At 42.7% G+C, this 19,563-nt stretch overlaps 1 protein-coding gene across 1 annotated transcript in view; it reads right to left on the bottom strand.

Annotated features, from left to right (window-relative positions):
• Positions 1-10,852: 10,852 nt before the first annotated feature.
• Positions 10,853-19,563, bottom strand: part of EML3 (EMAP like 3) — a 70,066-nt gene continuing 61,355 nt past the window's right edge. The window contains exons 17-23 of the mRNA XM_073658474.1: positions 18,930-18,997; positions 18,615-18,703; positions 17,600-17,802; positions 16,001-16,088; positions 13,763-13,861; positions 12,009-12,139; positions 10,853-11,920 (exon numbers count right to left, since the gene is read on the bottom strand). Of these exons, the coding sequence (XP_073514575.1) occupies positions 11,732-11,920; positions 12,009-12,139; positions 13,763-13,861; positions 16,001-16,088; positions 17,600-17,802; positions 18,615-18,703; positions 18,930-18,997 (867 nt within the window). The 3' untranslated portion in view covers positions 10,853-11,731. The remainder of the gene's footprint in view (positions 11,921-12,008; positions 12,140-13,762; positions 13,862-16,000; positions 16,089-17,599; positions 17,803-18,614; positions 18,704-18,929; positions 18,998-19,563) is intronic.

Here is a 19,563-nt window from a genome sequence, read left to right as displayed (position 1 = left end):
CGGACAGTAAATAAGAAAAGCTGGTTGAAAGTATCACTTCCGGCGGGTAATTCCGAAAATACACGAAGAGCGTTACGGAAAGAGCCGAAAGTAGTCGACATCAGCCGTTGGTTAGCTTGATAAGCCAATCAGATTGATACATTACAGTCACGTGGCTTAAGATGGCAACTCCAGAGTGTAACTGATGTTTACTGGTGGCGCGAGGGACGGTAGTGCGCATGTGCACGCTACGTCTGCAGTGAAGACGGCCCATCACTGACGTGACGAGGACAAACTCACTTTTATCAGTGAATAAATAGCAAAAATCGCCCAGTGTTATTTTTTTTAAACCTTTGCATTATTTATTTCTATTGGCCCAGCAAATTCTGCAGTTTTATATTTTTTGCAGTCCGTATAAGTTGCTTTCAGTTTACTGTTTGTTTTTTATATAACATAAAAATGACACATTCGCTTCCATTGATCAGTTTTGCCAAAACTTGACTTTTACCGTGTTTACGCCAGTCCGGGCCGGCTCCATCGTCATTTTGAAAAGTTTGGGGCCAACAGATTCACTTTACAACACAAAAGTGTCATAAACTACAGCAGGCACTGCAGGACATTTCTTCCGGTGGCGCACGGCAGCAGAAAGATGCGCCAAATTCATTAAGAAGCGCCCCTTACTGCAGCAAACTTTTCATGTAGACTGATGTGCACAGAAAGCATGAATCACCATACAGCAACTCCATACTAGAAGGATCACTACAGTAATAACCAGATCACAGGTGCTTTATGGAGGTTCAGGATATCTGTCTGCACAGTAATCTATACAGACGTCCTCCATACAGCAACTTCACTACAGAAGTCTCAACAGGATTGACTAGAATCAGTGGCGTGACTAAAGTCCGATGGCAAAATTTGAGCCTACCTGCCCCCCACGTATGTTGGTCACATGTATGTGCCCTTATTGCTATAGCACATACAAGTTGCATCCCCTCGCCCATTATGTAGTAATGTCCCCCATCTTTGGCTCCTTCATGATATATATAAATGTCCTCCATCCTGGTATATATGTTCCCCCTCCTGTTATGTATGTTCCCCATCCTGATATATATGTTCCTTATCCTGGTATACCGTATATGTCCCACATTCTGTAATGCATGTTCTCCATTCTAGCATATATATTCTCCATCCTGGTATGTATATCCCCCATCCTGGTATATGTCCCCCATTCTGGCACTGTTCTTTAATGTATAGAAAAAAAATAAACCATTATACTCACCTTCCCTCCGTTCCCCGGCCACGCAGCGTCCTATTCTGAAGCTGGCAGCTGACTTCAGCATGCAAGCAACAGTAGCACATGACGTCACTGCCATGCACCCCCAGTCACATGCACATTGACGTCAGCTGCTGGCCTGATTGGCCGTCAGTGTGTATCACAGCATACAGACTCGGCGGGTCTCTGCGCTGCAATACACTTCAGCTGACTGTGCATCCAGTTGAAGTTTGCGCTGCCGGCGGCGGGCCCCTCACCCGGACAGACCCAGTTGCAACCTCTGTGACCGCAATTGGCTCAAATGTGCTCTGTACACAGTAGGGAGATGCAGAAACGCTGCAGAAATTTTCAGCATCGTGGGCACATAGCCTAAGGCTATATTCCCACGGTGATCTTTTGGTGAGTTTTTGATGTTGCAGATTTTCTGAACCCATTAAGTAAAATAGGTTACTTGCATTTTTTCTAAAATATGCAGCGTAAAAAAGTCATCGTGGGAACGTAGCCTTAAAAAGGGTTTCCCACTTTGCAATTATGTAAAATTGTAGTTCTAATGATGACTCATGCAGGGAAAAGCGACTTACTGTTTCTACATAGAGCTTTGAAGGATTCAGCTAGTCAGTTATTAATCACGTGATATCATAGACCTAATGGAAAAGAGAAGAATTAGCTGGGTAGAAAGGCAAAATGAGCAATTGTAAGTGCACAATGCTATATAATATGACTGTAAAAAAAAACTTTGATAGGAGGAGGAGTGTTTCTTTAAGGCAAGTGGACTCCAAACGCTCTTATATACCTACAATAATAAACAGAGCAGGTGCTCACCCTCCCCGGGGTCCAGTGCAGACTCCCAGGCTCTGCTCAAGTTTGTGTTTTAAGTGCATTACAATGTACATAAGCAGTGCAGCTAATCATTGAGCTCAGTGATTAACTGCAGTGGTTATGCACATTTGAAGTTCACTGTTCTTAAAGTGAAAAACCCCTTTAGGCTGGTTTCACACATCCGGATATTTCCGGTACCAGCAAAAACGGTACCGGAGATATCCGTGCCCTGTGTGACCGTGTGTTTTTTCCGTGTGCGGCACGTGTGCCGCATCTGGATCACAGGGACAGGCGCCTGGAAATCAGCGTTACAAGTAGCGCTGTTCCCAGGCACTGGTGCTGAACGCTGCCCTCATCATGGTTCCCTGCCAGCGCTGCGATCAGCACCAGCAGGGACCATAATGAGGGTAGTAGTAGTGTACTCTTGTGTCCCCACCTGTAAAATTAAGAATAAAATAAAATCCATATACTCACCTCTACTAGGTGTCCCCACTGTCCTCCATGCGACCGCTACTGCCAAGGAGCCGGGGAGAATCAGCCGCTCCAGCAAGTGGCTCCGGAGCTGCAGCTCAGGAACGGTGTTCTGTCACTCACTGAGCGCAGCTTCGGAGCTGCTCATTCTCCCCGGCTTCTCTGCAGCAGCGGTCGCATGGAGGACAGCGGGGGACACCTAGGAGAGGTGAGTATAAGGATTTTATTCTTAATTTTACAGGTGGGGACACAGAGTACACTACTACTACCCTCATCATGGTCCCTGCTGGTGCGGATTGCAGCGCCGGCAGGGAACAATGATGAGGGCAGTGTTCAGCACCGGCGCCTGGGAACAGCGTCATTCCCAGGCGCCGGTATGTGTCGCACGGATGACACACACGGATGTCATCCGTGTGGTACGTTTTGCGGGCCGTGTGTCTGCAAAAAAAAACGGACTTGTCTCCGTGTGGAGCACACGGTTTGCAAAAACACACTGAGGTGTGCACAGACCCATTCGGTCTGCTTGTGTCTGTGTCTCCGGTACGTGTGAAAACTGTCACCACTCGTACTGGAGACACTGACCTGTGAAAGAGCACTTAATGTGTAGTCTGACTTTGTAGATGCAAGTTGGGCAGTAGTATGTAGCTATAGAATAAAATGATTCCAAGGAGACTGTAAGCACAAAATGAGTGTTTACACCAAGCACCAGGACACAGGCTGCTTCGTAGTAATAAAAGAGACTCTGTCCCTTTTCTCTGACTTCATCCCTCAAAGGGGCAACTCCATTCTAGACACAACCTTCCAAAAAAAGATGGTTAGCTGAGGCATGTGGTTCAATACTAGAAGCCGAAGCTATGGCTACATGATAGCAGGACATAGAACATCAAGTGTCAGCGACATGGCACAGCAGAAAAATGTGCGCAGCTTCTCTGTGACGTGTTATCCCATGCAGGCAGCTTCGGAAAAGGAGCAGCCACTTTTTGCTGCGTCATTAGAAATGGACTGCGGACGGCTAGCTTTATTAATGGCCATGCTATTCTTTTTTTTTTTTTTTTTGCAGAAAAAAAAAAGTGCTTCAATTAACAGTTGGCTAGCGATCAGCAAGTCATTTCTAATGATGCAGCAAAAAGTTGTTACTGGGAAATTGATTGGTATTCTGACTTGCAATCCATGTCATGGCGATGCTGAAAATGACCCCCTGGCAAATCAAAAGGGTAAAATGTGCATCTTATTAAATGTTTCATATTGCAAAGTGCTTCTAAAAACAAGCAACTTTGCATTTTACCCCTTTATAACAATCCTCTCACTTCCCTAGAATAGTGATGTCACAGAGCCCATGTAATCTACAAAGTGAAATCACAGATAATAACTAAGGCTATGGTCCCACTATCAGTAGTCAGTCAGTATTTTTTCTCAGGAGTGGGAGCCAAAAGCAGGAGTGGGTGATAAATGCAGAATTGGTGACTTGTTTCTAGTATACCTTTTCTCTGATTGTTCCTCACCTGGTTTTGGCTCCCACTCCTGAGAAAAATACTGACCGAATACTGACCAAATACTGATAGTGGGGCAGTGGCCTTTAACAAGATGTCTGAATGGGCAAATAAGGTTTAATGTAGATAAATGCAGAGTAATGCACCTAGGACGGAGTAATCATATTGCTGCATACACATTAAATGGGAGTATACTCAGGGCTACAGAACAGGAGAAGGACTTGGGTATTCTGGTTACAAGTAAGCTGAGCAGCAGTACTAAATGTCAAGCAGCAGCCACAAAAGCAAACAAGATTTTAGAATGTATAAAAAGAGATAAAATCCCGCAATCCCAACGTATTGTTAACCCTTTATAAATCACTGGTAAGGCCACATCTAGAATATGGGATGCAGTTTTGGGCTCCACATTTTAAAAAGGATATTCAGAAGTTAGAGTCAGTTCAAAGGCGGCAACTAGATTATTACAAGGGATGGAAGGCCTCTCATATGATGAGAGGTTGGAAAAGTTGAGCTTGTTTAGTTTAGAAAAACGACGTCTCAGAGGAGATCTCATTTACATGTATAAATATATGTGTGATCAGTACAAAGGACTAGCCCATGTCTTATTCCTTCCAAAGACCATACTAAAGACCAGGGGCACTCATTATTGGTGGAAGAAAGGCGATTCCGGTAGCTAAACAGGAAAGGGTTCTTTACAGTCAGAGCAGTCGGACTGTGGAATGCCGACCACAAGAGGTAGTGATGGCAGATACTATAACAGCTTTCAAAAAAGGGCTAGATGATTTCCTCGATACACATAACATTGTGGGTTATAGATAATTTAGTGACAAGAAATGTATAATTGGTGGAGGAAGGTCGAACATGATGGACCGAGGTCTTTATTTGCAGGACCCTGGAGAGTGGCCTCTGAAGCAGATCCCTGCAAACCTCCTCCTACCTGTCGGCATCCCCGGCGCCTCTTGTGATTAGACCCGACTCGATGTCATCATTGCAATGCGACACATGCGTGACGTGTAATCAGAACAGGCACTAGCAGATAGAAGCAGCTTTGCAGGGCTATAGTCCGGCAGCCATGGCGGCATTCATTCTATGTGCCCACGATGCTGATTTGAAGCAGAAATTTCCTGAGCATTTCTGCATCTCCTTGGCAGAAAAAACGCATGCGGATTTCACATACGTTTTTTCAGCATTTATTTCATGCGTTTATGCATGCGTTTTTTTCAAGCGATTTTGAGCATCACTTGGAAAAGTGCTTGACAAGTTGGTCACACAATATAAATCCATGCAACCGGCATGGATTTATATTGTGTGACCAACTTAGAGGAAATTTCTACTTCAAATGCTACATCTAAAGTAAAAAAAAAAAAATAAAAAGTAAAAAGAAATAAAAAAAACCTTATATTCACCTCTCTGGCGGCCCCCGGTCTGCTCCAGGTGGCGTTCTCTCTCCTCGGGGTCCTGCAGTGTTCTGGAAGGACCTGCGGTGACATCATTTAATCAGCTGATGGTCACACGACCATCACCTGACCGCTGATGTCAGCAGTCGCGTGACCATCAGCTGACTAAATGACGTTACCGCAAGTCCTGCCAATAGAGATCGGGCCGCCGAGGAGAGAGGACGCCGCCTGGAGGAGACCGGGGGCCGCCGGAGAGGTGTGTATGAATATTTTTATTTTTTACTTTAGAATTCTTTTTTAACTTGCAGGTACCATGGTATTCGGGTTGGAGGAGAGTCTCCTCTTCTCCAGACCCAGGTACCATCCGCGCATTGAACCGCATAACATCCACATGTAGTCATGCGGATATTATGCGATCCAATGCAAGTCAATGGTGGCGATTTCGCCGCGATTCCGCACAATTAATGGTAGTGCTGCGTTTTTTTCCGCAATGATAATCCGCAGCAGAAATTTCCACAGCATGGTGCACAGCACATGCGGATTATCATTTGGAAACATGGCAGACAACTTAACAAGCGATTTTAATGCAGAAATACCACCGCGGAAACGCATTAAATCCGCATAGTGGGCACACAGCCTCAGGGTATAAAATGAGTTGACAGAAGTTTATGGCTGTGATAGACTCCCTTTACAGCTTTATCAGAAGTTTTGGGAGCGCTGACAGCACTAGATAGGAGAGGTGTTTAAAGCAGATTTCACAATACAAAGTACATACATTATAACATAGATTTCATGAGGCTGGTGTACTTACTTTGAAAAATCGTTGTAAGAATGGCTATATCATCCTTCATGAAATGTTTCCCTGCCTAATATTTAAATGCTCATTTATTTTAAGGATGATGCAACCACCCTGACATGGATTTTTAAAGTAAGTATAACAGCATCATCAGGTCTAAGAGATCCATTAATATTGCATGCAGTTTGCATTGAGAAATCTGGTGATCGTTCACCTTACTGTACTGTTTCCGTAGCTACATTAGCACAAAAATAGAATTTTTTTCTACTGACCTCCACTTCTGCTAGTGCTTTGATTACTGTCTTCAATAATGAGACCACCACCCCTCTAGTCTGCTGTCTAGTGATGTTTGTAGTGGGCTCCTGATTGGACACTGGCATTTTTTTTTGTTTTTACTGCAAAAACTGCCTTCTTTGGTTCTTCTCATGAACAGCTGTAGGTATCACAAATTTTACACTGCATTCACACATCTATGTGTCACAGGGTGATTCACGGACCAGCTGGGGGTCTCACAACCGAAACTCAACAGCATCATAGCCATACAGTCAAGGCTGAAAGTGTTGGCACCCTAGAAATTGTTCCAGAAAATGAAGTATTTCTCCGAGACAATTCATGAACTACACATGTTTTGTTATACACATGTTTATTTCCTTTGTGTGTATTGGAACACCAAAAACACAGAAAAAAGGGAAATTGGACATCATTTCACACAAAACCCCAACAATGGGCCAGATAAAATTGTTGGCCCCTTTCCAAAATTGTGGGTAAACAACTTTGTTTCAAGCATGTGATGCTCGTTCAAACTCACCTGTGGCAAGTAACAGGTGTGGGCAATATGAAAATCACACCTGAAACCAGATAAAAAGGAGAGAAGTTGATTCAATCTTTGCATGGTGTGTCTGTGTGGAGAACAGAAAGAGGAGAAGAGAATTGTCTGAGGACTTGAGAACCAAAATTGTGGAACAATATCAACAATCTCAAGGTAACAAGTCCATCTCCAGAGATCTTAATGTTTCTTTGTCCATGGTGTGCAACATAATCTAGAAGTTTACAACCCATGGCACTGTAGATAATCCCCCTGGATGTGGACGGAAGACAAAAATTGTTGAAAGGTTGCAATGCAGGATAGTTCAGATGGTGGACAAGCAGACCCAATCAAGTTCCAAAGAAATTCAAACTGTCCTGCAGGCTCAGGGTGCATCAGTGTCAACGCGAACTATCCGTCGACATTTGAATGAAATGAAACGCTATGGCAGGAGACCCAGGAGGACCCCACTGCTGACACAGAGACATAAAAAAGCTAGACTGCCATTTGCCAAAATGTATGTTAATAAACCAAAATCCTTCTGGTAAAGCGTCTTGTGGACAGAGGAGACCAAGATAGAGCTTTTTGGTAAAGCATATCATTCTACTGTTTACCAAAAATGGAATGAGGCCTACAAAGAAAAGAACACAGTACCTACAGTCAAATATGGTGGAGGATCAAAGATGTTTTAGGGTTGTTTTGCTGCCTCTGGCACTGGATGCCTTGACTGTGTGCAAGGCATCTTGAAATCTGAATATTACCAAAGGATTTTGGGTCGCAATGTAGTGCCAAGTGTCAGAAAGCTGGGTTTGTGTCCTAGGCCATGGGTCTTCCAGCAGGATAACGACCTCAAACATACATCAATAAGCACCCAGAAATGGATGGAAACAAAGCGCTTGAGGGTTCTGAAGTGGCCAGCAATGAGTCCGGATCTAAATCCTATTGAACACCTGTGGAGAGATCTTAAAATTGCTGTTGGGAGAAGGAGCCTTCACATATGAGAGACCTGGAGCAGTTTGCAAAAGAAGAGTCGTCCAAAATTCCAGCTGAGAGATGTAAGAAGCTTGTTGATGGTTCTAGGAAGCGATTGAGTGCAGTTATTTATTTTAAAGGGTGTGTAACTAAATATTAAGCTGAGGGTGCCAACAATTTTGTCCGGACCATTTTTGGGGTTTTGTGTGAAATTATGTCCAATTTGCCTTTGGTTCTCTGTTTTTTTGTGTTGTTCTAATACACACAAAGGAAATAAACATGTATATAATAAAACACATTGCAATAATTCTCTGGGAGAAATACTTCATTTTCTGGAACAATTTCAAGGGTGCCAACACTTTCGGCCATGACTGTATATATGAGGCTTTCAAGTTTGGGTCAGGAGTCCTGCTGACAGTCTGTGCATCGTGGTCCATATTCATATTGCGACACACAGATCTGTGAATCTAGCCTTAGAAGCAGTAGACAATAAATTGCAAAATAAGCCACTGATAATCAGAAACTTGCTAGGGTACATTTATGCAGTATTCATACATTGCAGCTGTGATGTGGCTTTTTGCAATGCGGCACTGTCTTTCCATTGTTTTAGAAAACCACGGCAAAAACACAGCCTTCGAGGATAATCGAGGAACGCTCATTTCAGCCCGTTTATACAGACCCACGATCACCCAACATCTGAGCAAAACACTTGTTTGTCGGTTAAGATGATTATTAAGCTTGCCGTGTAAGCAGCCATGTGCTGCCTATAACATGAAATTGTATGCACACTTTTTTTTGCACTTATCTCTATATTTGCATGTGATCTAGCATAGCAAGAAGAACAGATAATATGGGGTTACTGTTATACTTATACTACAATTACTTCATTTCTCCATTAGGCGTCATTCTATTATACATAGCTTGATCACAATGTGCATTCCAGCAGAAACATTTTATAGTTATCTGCACTTTTCACTATGGGCCTCAGACATAGAGGAATCCAAGCAGTGCCTGCTTGTATCCTCCACCCAGAGATCATATATACGCACATAGTTACACATGGACAGGTGTTGCTCTGCTGTAAGGTTTGAAGAACATGCAAAAGAAGAAATCTGCACTCTCACCCAATCCTTCTTTCTTATTGACTGCAGTATAGTTAAAGGCTACGCACACCTTTGCACAGAATATTTTTAATGTCCATTAGCTTTATAAATGCAAAGCTTGGCAACTTTCTAAAAAGTCTTCATTAAAAATGTTCTACCATTTTACTGCTGCATAGTGTGTATGCAAGTCCTGTATCTAGCAGAGTGAGCTACAAAAATGTTTCAAATCCATCAGAGTTCCTGGTTCTGATGGCTCTGATGGCTCTGACTTCTCCAGTCTCCCTTCTTTCAGTGTTAAAGAGGTTGTCCACTACTTTTACACTGATGTATCCTTAGGGTAGGTCATCAATATCTAATCGGCCGGGGTCCAACACTCAGCACCTCCTCACTTGTTGAGCTGCTCCATCTACTTGTAGTGGCCGCTGCAGGGTACTGTACATCCGCCTCCTATTGATTTGAATAGCCGCTGACACTGATAACAGCTGATCGGTGGGGGTGCCGGGTGTCGGACACCAGGTGATCAGACATTGATGACCTATCCTGAGGATAGGCCATCAATGTAAAAGTAGTGGACAACCTCTTTAAGCCCACAGCTATCTCCCTCAACTTCATTGCTTAATGCTCCCATTTTCCCTATCAGGGAACCACTGCCAGACTCCTCTGGCGGCTGCTTATTGCCAGGAGAACAAAATAAATAGGCCATTGGAAATCCAATGCGACTGATCCTTCTCTCCCCCGTTATCATCTGCAGGTAGAGAGTCGGGAGGTCTCCCATACACATTAGACTATCTGCGGATCAAACAACTTTAGTCTAATGTGGATGGGATTCTTTTGGCCCCATTTACAAGGTTGTGTTTTACCCATTTATTTATTTTTTTTACACAATTAGAATAAGTACCCGTTATAGTCTATGTCTGTTGGGCCGACAGTCAAGAAAAAAAAAGCAAAAAATCAGATAGCACTTTCTTACTTTCACTATTAAGCGACAATAAAAAGAACAGTAACAATTCAAAGTTTTTTTTTCTGGGATCAGAATAATGATGACCTAACCTTTAGCATAGGGCATAAGTATCAGGTGGGTAGAGGTCGGACTTTTGGCTCAGCTGTTTGAAGAGGCCATGATGCTCTTGTTAGCCCTACAGCCTCGTCAATGTTTGCATCACTCCGTATACTTAGTAGCAGGATTATGGCATTGCAGCCTTATCACAATCCTAACAATGAGACATGGTGGCAACATTCTCTAAGGTTGCTTTCACATTGCATTTTTGCACCCGTTCAGTGGCCCCCTCGGGGCTTATGTCCAAACCCCTGCAAAACGGGATTCAGACATATGCGCCGACGGGGCCATAGACTATAACGGTGCCAGTAGAGTGGACGTGCGATCTGACGTGCATCATTTTTGGGCGTATGCACCTACTGGAGGCGAAAAGTCAGATGTAGTAGACTGCGTCTGGGTGTCCTTCTCCAGTAGGCATATACCCCCAAAAATGATGCACGTCAAAGTGCAAGTTGGATCTGAGGGCACCATTATAGTCTATGGCCCCATCGGCACATACGTCCGAATCCTGCTTTGAGGGGGTTCGGACGGGGTGTTGGGGCCACTGAACGGGTGCCAAAACACAATGTGAAAGCACTCTTAGACCTCCATCAATCTGATATTGATGACCTCTCCCAACAATAAAAGTGACAAACTTTCAGGTTAAAATAGTTTCCACAATTAAAATAAAATACCAATCACGACACCTCATTTTCAATATTTCACATATATCTCTTTAATAAAAATCCATTTAAACTGGAAGTCAGTAATTAAACATATATCTTTATATACAGTAAGGGGCCAAAAGAAAGTGCTTTGGAAGGTAGTATAAAAGTAAGAGGGAAGGTGCGTTGTGAGAGCATAGAAGGAGGACATATGGCACGCGGCTCTCACTTCCCCAGGCATAGCTTTCAGGTTAGTTAGGGTTGCACTATTGATAGATGTGGCTCAGTTTTGGAAATGTTTGCATATAATGAGACACTATGGGATAGAAAGCTTCACGTTTCTATGTTGCAGGATTGTCTACAGTGCAATTATTCATAAAAATCTGTTATGTACGTGTCAGCACCAGAAAAGGGTTTTATGGTCGGTCACTAACCCTAATACCCTTTAATATACATATATCTTCTGTACTTTACTCTCTTAAGCATATACTGTATCTGCTCCTGGATACTTACACCATATGTACAAAAAGACATTATACGGGGCAGGTTGGGGGTTTATTACTACGGTATGTGGTGGGTTTGCGTTTCAGTAGTTAAAGACCTATGGCTCAGTCTTGAGCAGTATGGCAGGTGTAGAGGAATGAAAGGGGAATATAGCCAGCAAGAAGCAGGGCTGGTAGCATGTCTGATCGACCTGCAGAGTTGTACCGTAATAACCGTTCTGATAATGTGACATTGACTGCGGGTCATTGTGTCGGCTCCATTCGTAGAAGGTACTTGTGTGACGTTGGCTTGGAGTTCCCTTATGTGGCTTTTCTTGACAAGGTAGCAATGAATGTCAGCAGATTTAATAATGATAAGTCATAACCAGGTTATGGTTTCTGGATCTTCCTGCGGTGTCGCTTTTCGTATTGGGAGGAGTCACTTAGTGAGCGGCTTCCAGCGATGATGTGGAGGATAGCGACTGGCTGCGAGGAAGGTTCCCGGATTTCACAACTCTCCACTGGAAAATGCTTGCATCCTTCCCACCCAATGATATAAGGTAACTATCACTGTAAGTGAAGCGAACGTTGGTCACATGACTCCCGTGGCCAGAATAGACGTGGCTTGGTGCCTATCGGAGAATGATTAATTACAGACATTTTCCATTATATTTGCAATAATAGCATTAGAATGTAACAGGAACATGACCGGCTTCATACCTTAGGCTTATTGCAAGGATAGCTAAAGAGGTGAACCTTGCAGAAATCATCTGCGACGGAGATCATGGTCATGCCATGGGAGCGGGAGAGGGCATTGATATCTGTCCCATCAGATCCTTCTGGCCAAACACCTATTGAAAGGAAAAAAAGGAAAAATTTACTGTCCTCTGCTATAGACCATGGGTATGTACAGTCTTCTTTACTGTTAGATCAGGCGGGCTGCCCAGCACTATATAAGTGCACCCCACAAGAGAGACCCCAATATACTCAGGCAGCATCAAAGGGACTGGCTGCACCCTGCAAACGATGAAAAATAGTATGGACGTCATCAATAGGCTGCACGCCCAACACTGCGCATTACATCTGTGTGACTGGTGCCTTATACCAGCCTAATCTGTGCGCATTTATAATACTAGGCAATCACCCGTCCATGTTTGTGAGTGACTGTTTCATCAGCATTTTCCATCTGTGCTGCCCCCACCTTTATCATGGGGGTCTGCTGCATCCTGTAGTGCATTGGTATTGTAGTCTGGTGTTGGTAAGGAAGGCTGCTTTTTCCTTAGTATACATGTATGTTTCACTTTTATGTGCAGCCTCCGATACTCCATGTCTCATATATGGGGGTCTGACCTCTCCAGAATAGAGTCCCATCTGATGCCACTGACAGATTGAACAGGTGGGTTTAAAGGATTATTCCACTATCTGGACAACCCCTTTTTTAAAAAAAGTAGTTACCCACGTGAAATAAAAATAACATCTATCACCACTCGTACCGGTTTGTGTTCCAGCACTGCGGGTGCCGGGTCCTGCCAGTGTTCATGATATCATTATGCCATGTGAGCCCTGCAGCCAATCAGTAGCCACTATGTGGCTGCTGCACCCTTAGACAAGTGGAAGGAGTGTTCACGCAAGTCCCGACAGTGCTGGAGGGTATCTGCTATGTTTGTTACTTTATTTGTATTCATGAAAAATATAAAAACAGATAAAGATATACTTCAGAATGAAAACAACTGGTATACAGAACCTATGTGTGTCACATGCATAAGTTAAATACAGATTTTAGAACATATACATATGTTCACTTATATGCAGAGACACGTATATATACACATGCCCCTTAATAAATATAAATAAATAACAATGGGACAAAAAAAAATCAATAGAAAATAAGCATGTATATTAATGGAAATTACAACTCTGCTAAACAGGAAAATGTCACCTTTGAACAATTTGCCTAGGCATTCAACATAATAGAAAAGTGCAAGTGCATATATCAATATTCTCAAAGGGCCCTTTCTGAGGAAGCAAGACACGCAAAACGTACGTTAGAGGGCTATGTCTGGTAATTATAGTGTGGACTTTTTCATATGCATACATATTTTTTATCTGTTTCACTAAGGAGTATTTATATTTGCCTTTGAGAATATTGATATATGCACTTGCACTTTTCTATTATGTTGAATGCCTAAGAGAACCCCATTAAATTGTGCTCCATGATGGATATATACAGTCCTGCTCCTGCGTAAACGGTCAATAGTGACTGCCGCATCTCAGGAGTATGACAGAAAGAGAGAGGGAGAGCGGTCCCTCTTTACACTAGCTTAAAGGGATGTGTATTATGGAAAAACCCTTTAAAAGTCCAGAAAAATGTACAGGTGACAAGGACCCCATAGCTTTGAGAGAATACTTGTCTGCTCATTGAGAATATAAAATTATATTGTATATCTCTAGATAGGTCACTAATCATTACTTACCAAAAACATGGTAGCCCAGTACACATGTGTATGTTGCCCACTCACGATCTTTATTTTTATATCGGTTTCTGAGAAGTTTGCAGCCTCCGGTGATATCCCCTTTATAGGAATAAGTGATAAGCAGAAAAGGTAAGACAACCAAAGACTTTGGGAAAAAAAGTAAAATATTATACTATGGTATAAGTATGTGACAAGTGAAAGCATTCCCCGGAATTAGAAATACTTTCTATGGAATATATTATTATATATAAAAAATTAGGAGGAATCTGTAAAGGAGTCAATTAACATTAGATGACAAGTGGCCAAACAAATACTGAGCATTGAGGCTTCACAACTGTTCCCTGTCGGCAGATGTTGGGGGAAAGTAAAAATCATAGATCCTATGTTCCTGCTGGAGATAAGACCCCTCTGGCAGATGCTTATGCCCCTCTCTCCATTGAATACATGCACACTTGGCTACGCATTATATCAGGGCTAGAGATGAGCAAACCAAACTTCTCCCGTAAGTCTGTTTTAATGCTCAGAGTTTCGGGGAAAGTCTGGAGAGAAAGAAAGAGAGAAAAAGAAAGAGAAAAAAAGAAAAGGGAGAAAAAGAAGAGAAAGAGCGAAAGAGAAAGAAAGAGCAAAAAAGAGAGCGAAAAAGAAAACGAGAAAAAGAAAGCGAGAAAAAGAAAAAGAGAGAAAAAAAGAGAGAAAGAAAGAAAAAGAGAGAAACAAAGAGAGAGGGACACGGAGAAAGAGGGAGAGAGACACAGAGCGAGAAAGAGATTTTTTTTCCAGCTCCAAAGTTCGGGTCCTCATTGTTTTCAATGGGGTTCAGGTTCTGGTTGAAGTTCAGATACAGTTCTGGTACCCGAACCGAAGTTCAGACTAAAGTTTGGTCGGGTACCAGAACCTGGACTTCCACGGGTCCACTCATCACTAATCAAGACGATATTTTTTTTGTCCGGACATATATATTAAATTTTCTTTATTGTGTAAGAAATTAATGTAATGACCCTAGATAAAGTGTTCAATTCATAGAGAAGCCTTCAAAACCATTGTCCAGGAATTGACAAAAAAATTTGTTGAATAAATATTTATATAATAAGTAATAATCACCTATGCAAACCTCCCCTCCTCCGTAGTCCCAGACAATCTGTTTGCCTCCCTGCAGTCATGACTTGATATACATCCACAGGACTGTGGCAGTAAATCAGTGGCCTCAGTGGTTTCATGCAGTACATTCCAGCATCACCGCTGAGGACAGTGATTGGAGCAGCGGTCACATGTGCACGTATGGCATGTCATTACTGCAAGTAAGCAAACAAAAACTAGCAGGGACTACCAGAATATTAGTGCCAAGCAGCAGGAAACAGAACAGGAGAGTATTGATTTTTAATTTTTTTTTTTGTATATGGCAGTATCACAATCCAACCTCTCATTTTCCAAATTTCACTAGAATAATAAACTTTTTTCCTGAGTTTCTGCTTGCCATCACTTAGCACTCACAGCAACATATCTTAAAAATGGCGATTAACTGATAAGGAACAAAGATTTCTCAGCGGTCACACACATCATATTTCGGTGCAGTTTGCATTCACATTTTGGCACATTTTGCTTGACTATTATTCCCACTCAGTTTTAAATAGTTGCATATCTTTTCTCTTTCCAATAATAATAATAATTTTATTTATATAGCGCAAACATATTCCGCAGCACTTTACAATTTAGCGGGGACAGACAATAAAAACAATAGAAAGGAACACATAGTTCAACAGTTACAGGAGGAGTGAGGGCAAGCTACAATCTATAAGGAAATGTAGAGAGTTTTGTGGATGAGAGAGATAAGTTTGTTTTGTATTCTGTATCGGATGGGTAACCAGTGTAATGACTGGCAGAAGGTGGAGGCATCGGTGAAGCGGCTGGACAGAAATACGACCCAGGCTGCCGCATTCAGGATGGATTGGAGGGGAGAAAGTTTGGTAAGAGGGAGACCGATCAGAAGATAGTTGCAGTAGTCCAGGCCAGAACGAATAAGAGCGATAATAAGAGTTTTTACAGTTTCAAAAGGTGAGAAAAGGTCGGATTCTGGAAAGGTTTTTAAGAAGCAGGTAACATGAGCGAGTGATTGGATATAAGGAATAAAAGGAAAGTTAAATAAATAAATTAATGATTCTCATTACTAAGTATTACCTGAAAAAATAAAATCTAAATTAATTGTAAGATTCAAAAATGTGTTAATTTCTGAGTACTCACAGTATAGGATCTCATAGTCTCCAGAGTTTGACATGATATAATTTCCATCTTTTGACCAGTCCAAATGGGTTATAAAGCTGGAGTGCCCCTGCGGTGAGAAAATGGAAAATAAGTTCCACTTATTCATTTTCATTGACTTTACTATGTTACTTTAATATAAAAGGAAAATCATCAATATTGGAGATTTGTCTACTGTGGTGGCCAGTATTAGATATAGTAGTGCCCCTTCTCTAAGTTACAATATTAGTTTATTTCTTGACAACCATTGTAACTTGATACCATAACGCTACAGAAAAACAGTAAATGGAAGTCCCAATATAAGAGGAAAATTAAGATTAAATCTGACAAAGAAAAAGGAGTTTGTCCAGAACTAACATACTGAAGACCTTTTCTTTGGGATGGGTCAGAAATATAAGATCAGCGGGGATCTGACACTAGAGGCCCCAACTGATCAGACAAATCCAGTCTGCTCCAGTGGCCAGATATAAGCAATGTACGGAGTGGAAAAACGCAGCTACACACGTGTAGTGGCTGCTGCCGAGTACTGCAGTTTATCACCCATTCACTTGAATAGTAGCTGAGCTGCTGTCACGTAGTGATTAGGGACTGTGGGCACCTACCTGATCCCTTGAACTAGAGGGCGCTGTAGGCTATCCTTGTCCCTGGATTACCCCGGATGGTGGAGATGATGGGGTCTTACCTAGCTATGCTCCTATCTTAAGCTTTATCTGTTCCCTCCCCCACCCATGGAGGTGTGAGGCCAAAGTGTATAGGATTGCACTAACCAGACTGACAGGGGTAGACAGACAGGGATAGAAGAAAACTACAATCATACAAATACACTGACAAAACAACAGAATGGGAAACAGGGGAGAAATAGGAAGGAGAAACCAAATGGGAGAGATAAGGATAAACATGCAAACCAACTCCACGCAGAAATCTCCAGAACAACTCTCCAACCGCCTACTCCAAACACTAAATATCTCCTCCAACTCCAAACCAGGCAGAATGAACTATCACTGCCAATTCCCAAGTGCCAGTGGCGAGCATATATACCAGAGGGGAGTGGCCAACACAGAACAGCTGAGGCAATTCAGGATGGAGAGCTCAAGGAAATCAACTGAACTGATTAACCCTTGCAATGACAGAGCAAGGAAAAACCTGCACGGTTTAATAGGATGGTGAAGCAGTTCTAATCAGTGCAGGAGTTCGTGTAACCAGACAAAGTGATCTTCTGGCCCCTCTCTGTCGCGGTATCCCCGTGACAGCTGCAGTAACCACGGACATTCACTATACAGTGTACGGAGCTAATGTGTTCGAGCTTTGTCTATAGGGTACTTCTGAGGGCCACAAGACCTTCTAACAGCTGATCAGTGTGGATGCCCTTTGTAGGACCCCTACCCAACTAATACTGATGACCAACTCGTAGTCCCAGACTTTAACCAGAGGCCAATGTAACTTGAGGGACCAATTTACCAGAGCTGTAACTTAATTCTAAAATAAGTGCCAATGGATATATTGAATTTGCACTGACAGCTAATACATATGAATTGATCCTAAGAGTATCCGAAAAGCAAATAATAAAGCGTGAGAACTCACCACGCACTTTCCATATCGCGTGTAATGCTGTGCTTTCTCACACACGAAGGTCTCTCCCTCTCCTTCGGGGTTTTCGCCTTCGTCTTGGGAGCTATATTTTTCTTCTACAGAGCTGTCGCGGGAATAATCCTTATGTTCTTTCTGGCCCGTGCTGTACATGTAGATGACATTATCATGGGAACCAACAGCCAGGAAACTCCCATCTATCGGGGAGGAAGACAGAATAATGAAAACCGTGCAGCATGTAAGGTGATAAAACAAGTATAAAGGCCGATAAAGGGCAGACGGTGATGGAACCAATTTTGTGGTAAAAGGTTCCTTCCACGCCACAATTTTTAAAGTCACAAATAATTATTTGTGACCATTATTTGATTGTAATTAGCGGATTTAAACATTTTGGTGGACATTTCAGGAAGATCATTGCAACAGGAGACGACTATGGCCAGTGACCGGCCACAGACTATGGCCAGTGGCCGGCCACGGACTATGGCCAGTGGCCGGCCATTGACTATGGCCATGGTCCAAATGTAATCTTTTAGCCCCTTTGGCCGGCCATTCACATGGGATCATTGATGTCCGGAGGCTCCAGCTTTCTCACCAAACTCTTCCAATCAACACATGAGCCCTCGACTTTACTGAACACTCATGTGTATAGCAGGGAAAGAGGAGAAAGTCGCTTCTGGACAGCTCTGTTAAGCAGCTTCTCTCTCCTAAAAAACTAAAAAGTTAAAATTCCAACAAATTCTGCTCTTCCCCAACATGATCTGTTGGAGGGGAGAGTCAGGAGGCCCCCGTAAAACATCAGATAGCTAGCTGCTCCCACCGAAATGGGCTAACTTTCATCTGATGTGTACGAGATCCTCACTGCAGCCAGTAATAATGTAAGAAATTAGAAAGCCTACAACTAGCACTTATTTTCCAGATATGTCGCAGAATCTAAAATGGATACAAAACTCAAATATACATCAAGAAAAAAAAATGCACTTGAAAAATAGACACTAGTGTCTTTACTCACCTGGAGAGTATCTGACCACAGAGAGTTGCTCATTCCCATCAGAGTGCACGGAGAGGATTTTGCTGGACTGCAGGTCTAGGACCAACCACCTGTAAAGAACAGATATGTGATGGCTACAAAGGTGAAAAAAGGAGGCACAGGAGCCAGAAATCAATGTGGGTATAAAGAGCTGCAATGCCAATGTAACACCAGGCCGGTGCAGGACATTGCACTTACTAGCAATATTCGGGAAAAGTGTAAGGAGATAAGCAAGAATGAAAAGATGTCATTATAGAAGAGGAAAGAAGGAACTACAAAACAGATGTCTATTCTTACTTTCCTGTGCTTAGACCCACACAAACTTCTCTTCCATTGGGATGGAAATCTGCACATAAACCAGGATCCTACGAGTAAGAAGCACTGTTTCATAGTAGGGCCGTAAATATAAATTTACACAAAAAAAAAACTCTTCCCAAAAAGACTACAAAATTACCAGAATCCTACACCTCATTCAGCAACCCTATAGCAGAGAAAAAGTTGAAGTGTTTTTTCACGTTCACAATAATGGTGGCATACCCCAGGATATGACATGAATAGCAGATCAGTAGGGGATCAACTCTCAGCCTTTTCTGCACTGTTTGGGAGAGCGGAGGTACTCACTGCCTTTTCTGCGCTGTTTGGGAGAGCGGAGGTACTCGCAGCCTTTCCTGTACTGTTTGGGAGAGCAGAGGTACTCACAGCCTTTTCTGCGCTGTTTGGGAGAGGAGAGGTCCTAGCAGCCTTTTCTGTACTGTTTGGGAGAGCGGAGGTACTCACTGCCTTTTTTGCACTGTTTGGGATGGTGGAGGTACTCACTGCCTTTTTTGCACTGTTTGGGATGGTGGAGGTACTCACTGCCTTTTTTGCACTGTTTGGGATGGTGGAGGTACTCACTGCCTTTTCTGCGGTGTTTGGTAGAGCTGTTTACCTA

This window comes from Phyllobates terribilis, unplaced genomic scaffold, assembly GCF_046119375.1.
Source record: "Phyllobates terribilis strain yellow unplaced genomic scaffold, ASM4611937v1 Scaffold_13__5_contigs__length_258822181, whole genome shotgun sequence".
NCBI lineage: Eukaryota > Metazoa > Chordata > Amphibia > Anura > Dendrobatidae > Phyllobates > Phyllobates terribilis.
Note: the sequence above shows the minus strand (reverse complement) of the source record. Positions and strands in the feature narration are given on the sequence as shown.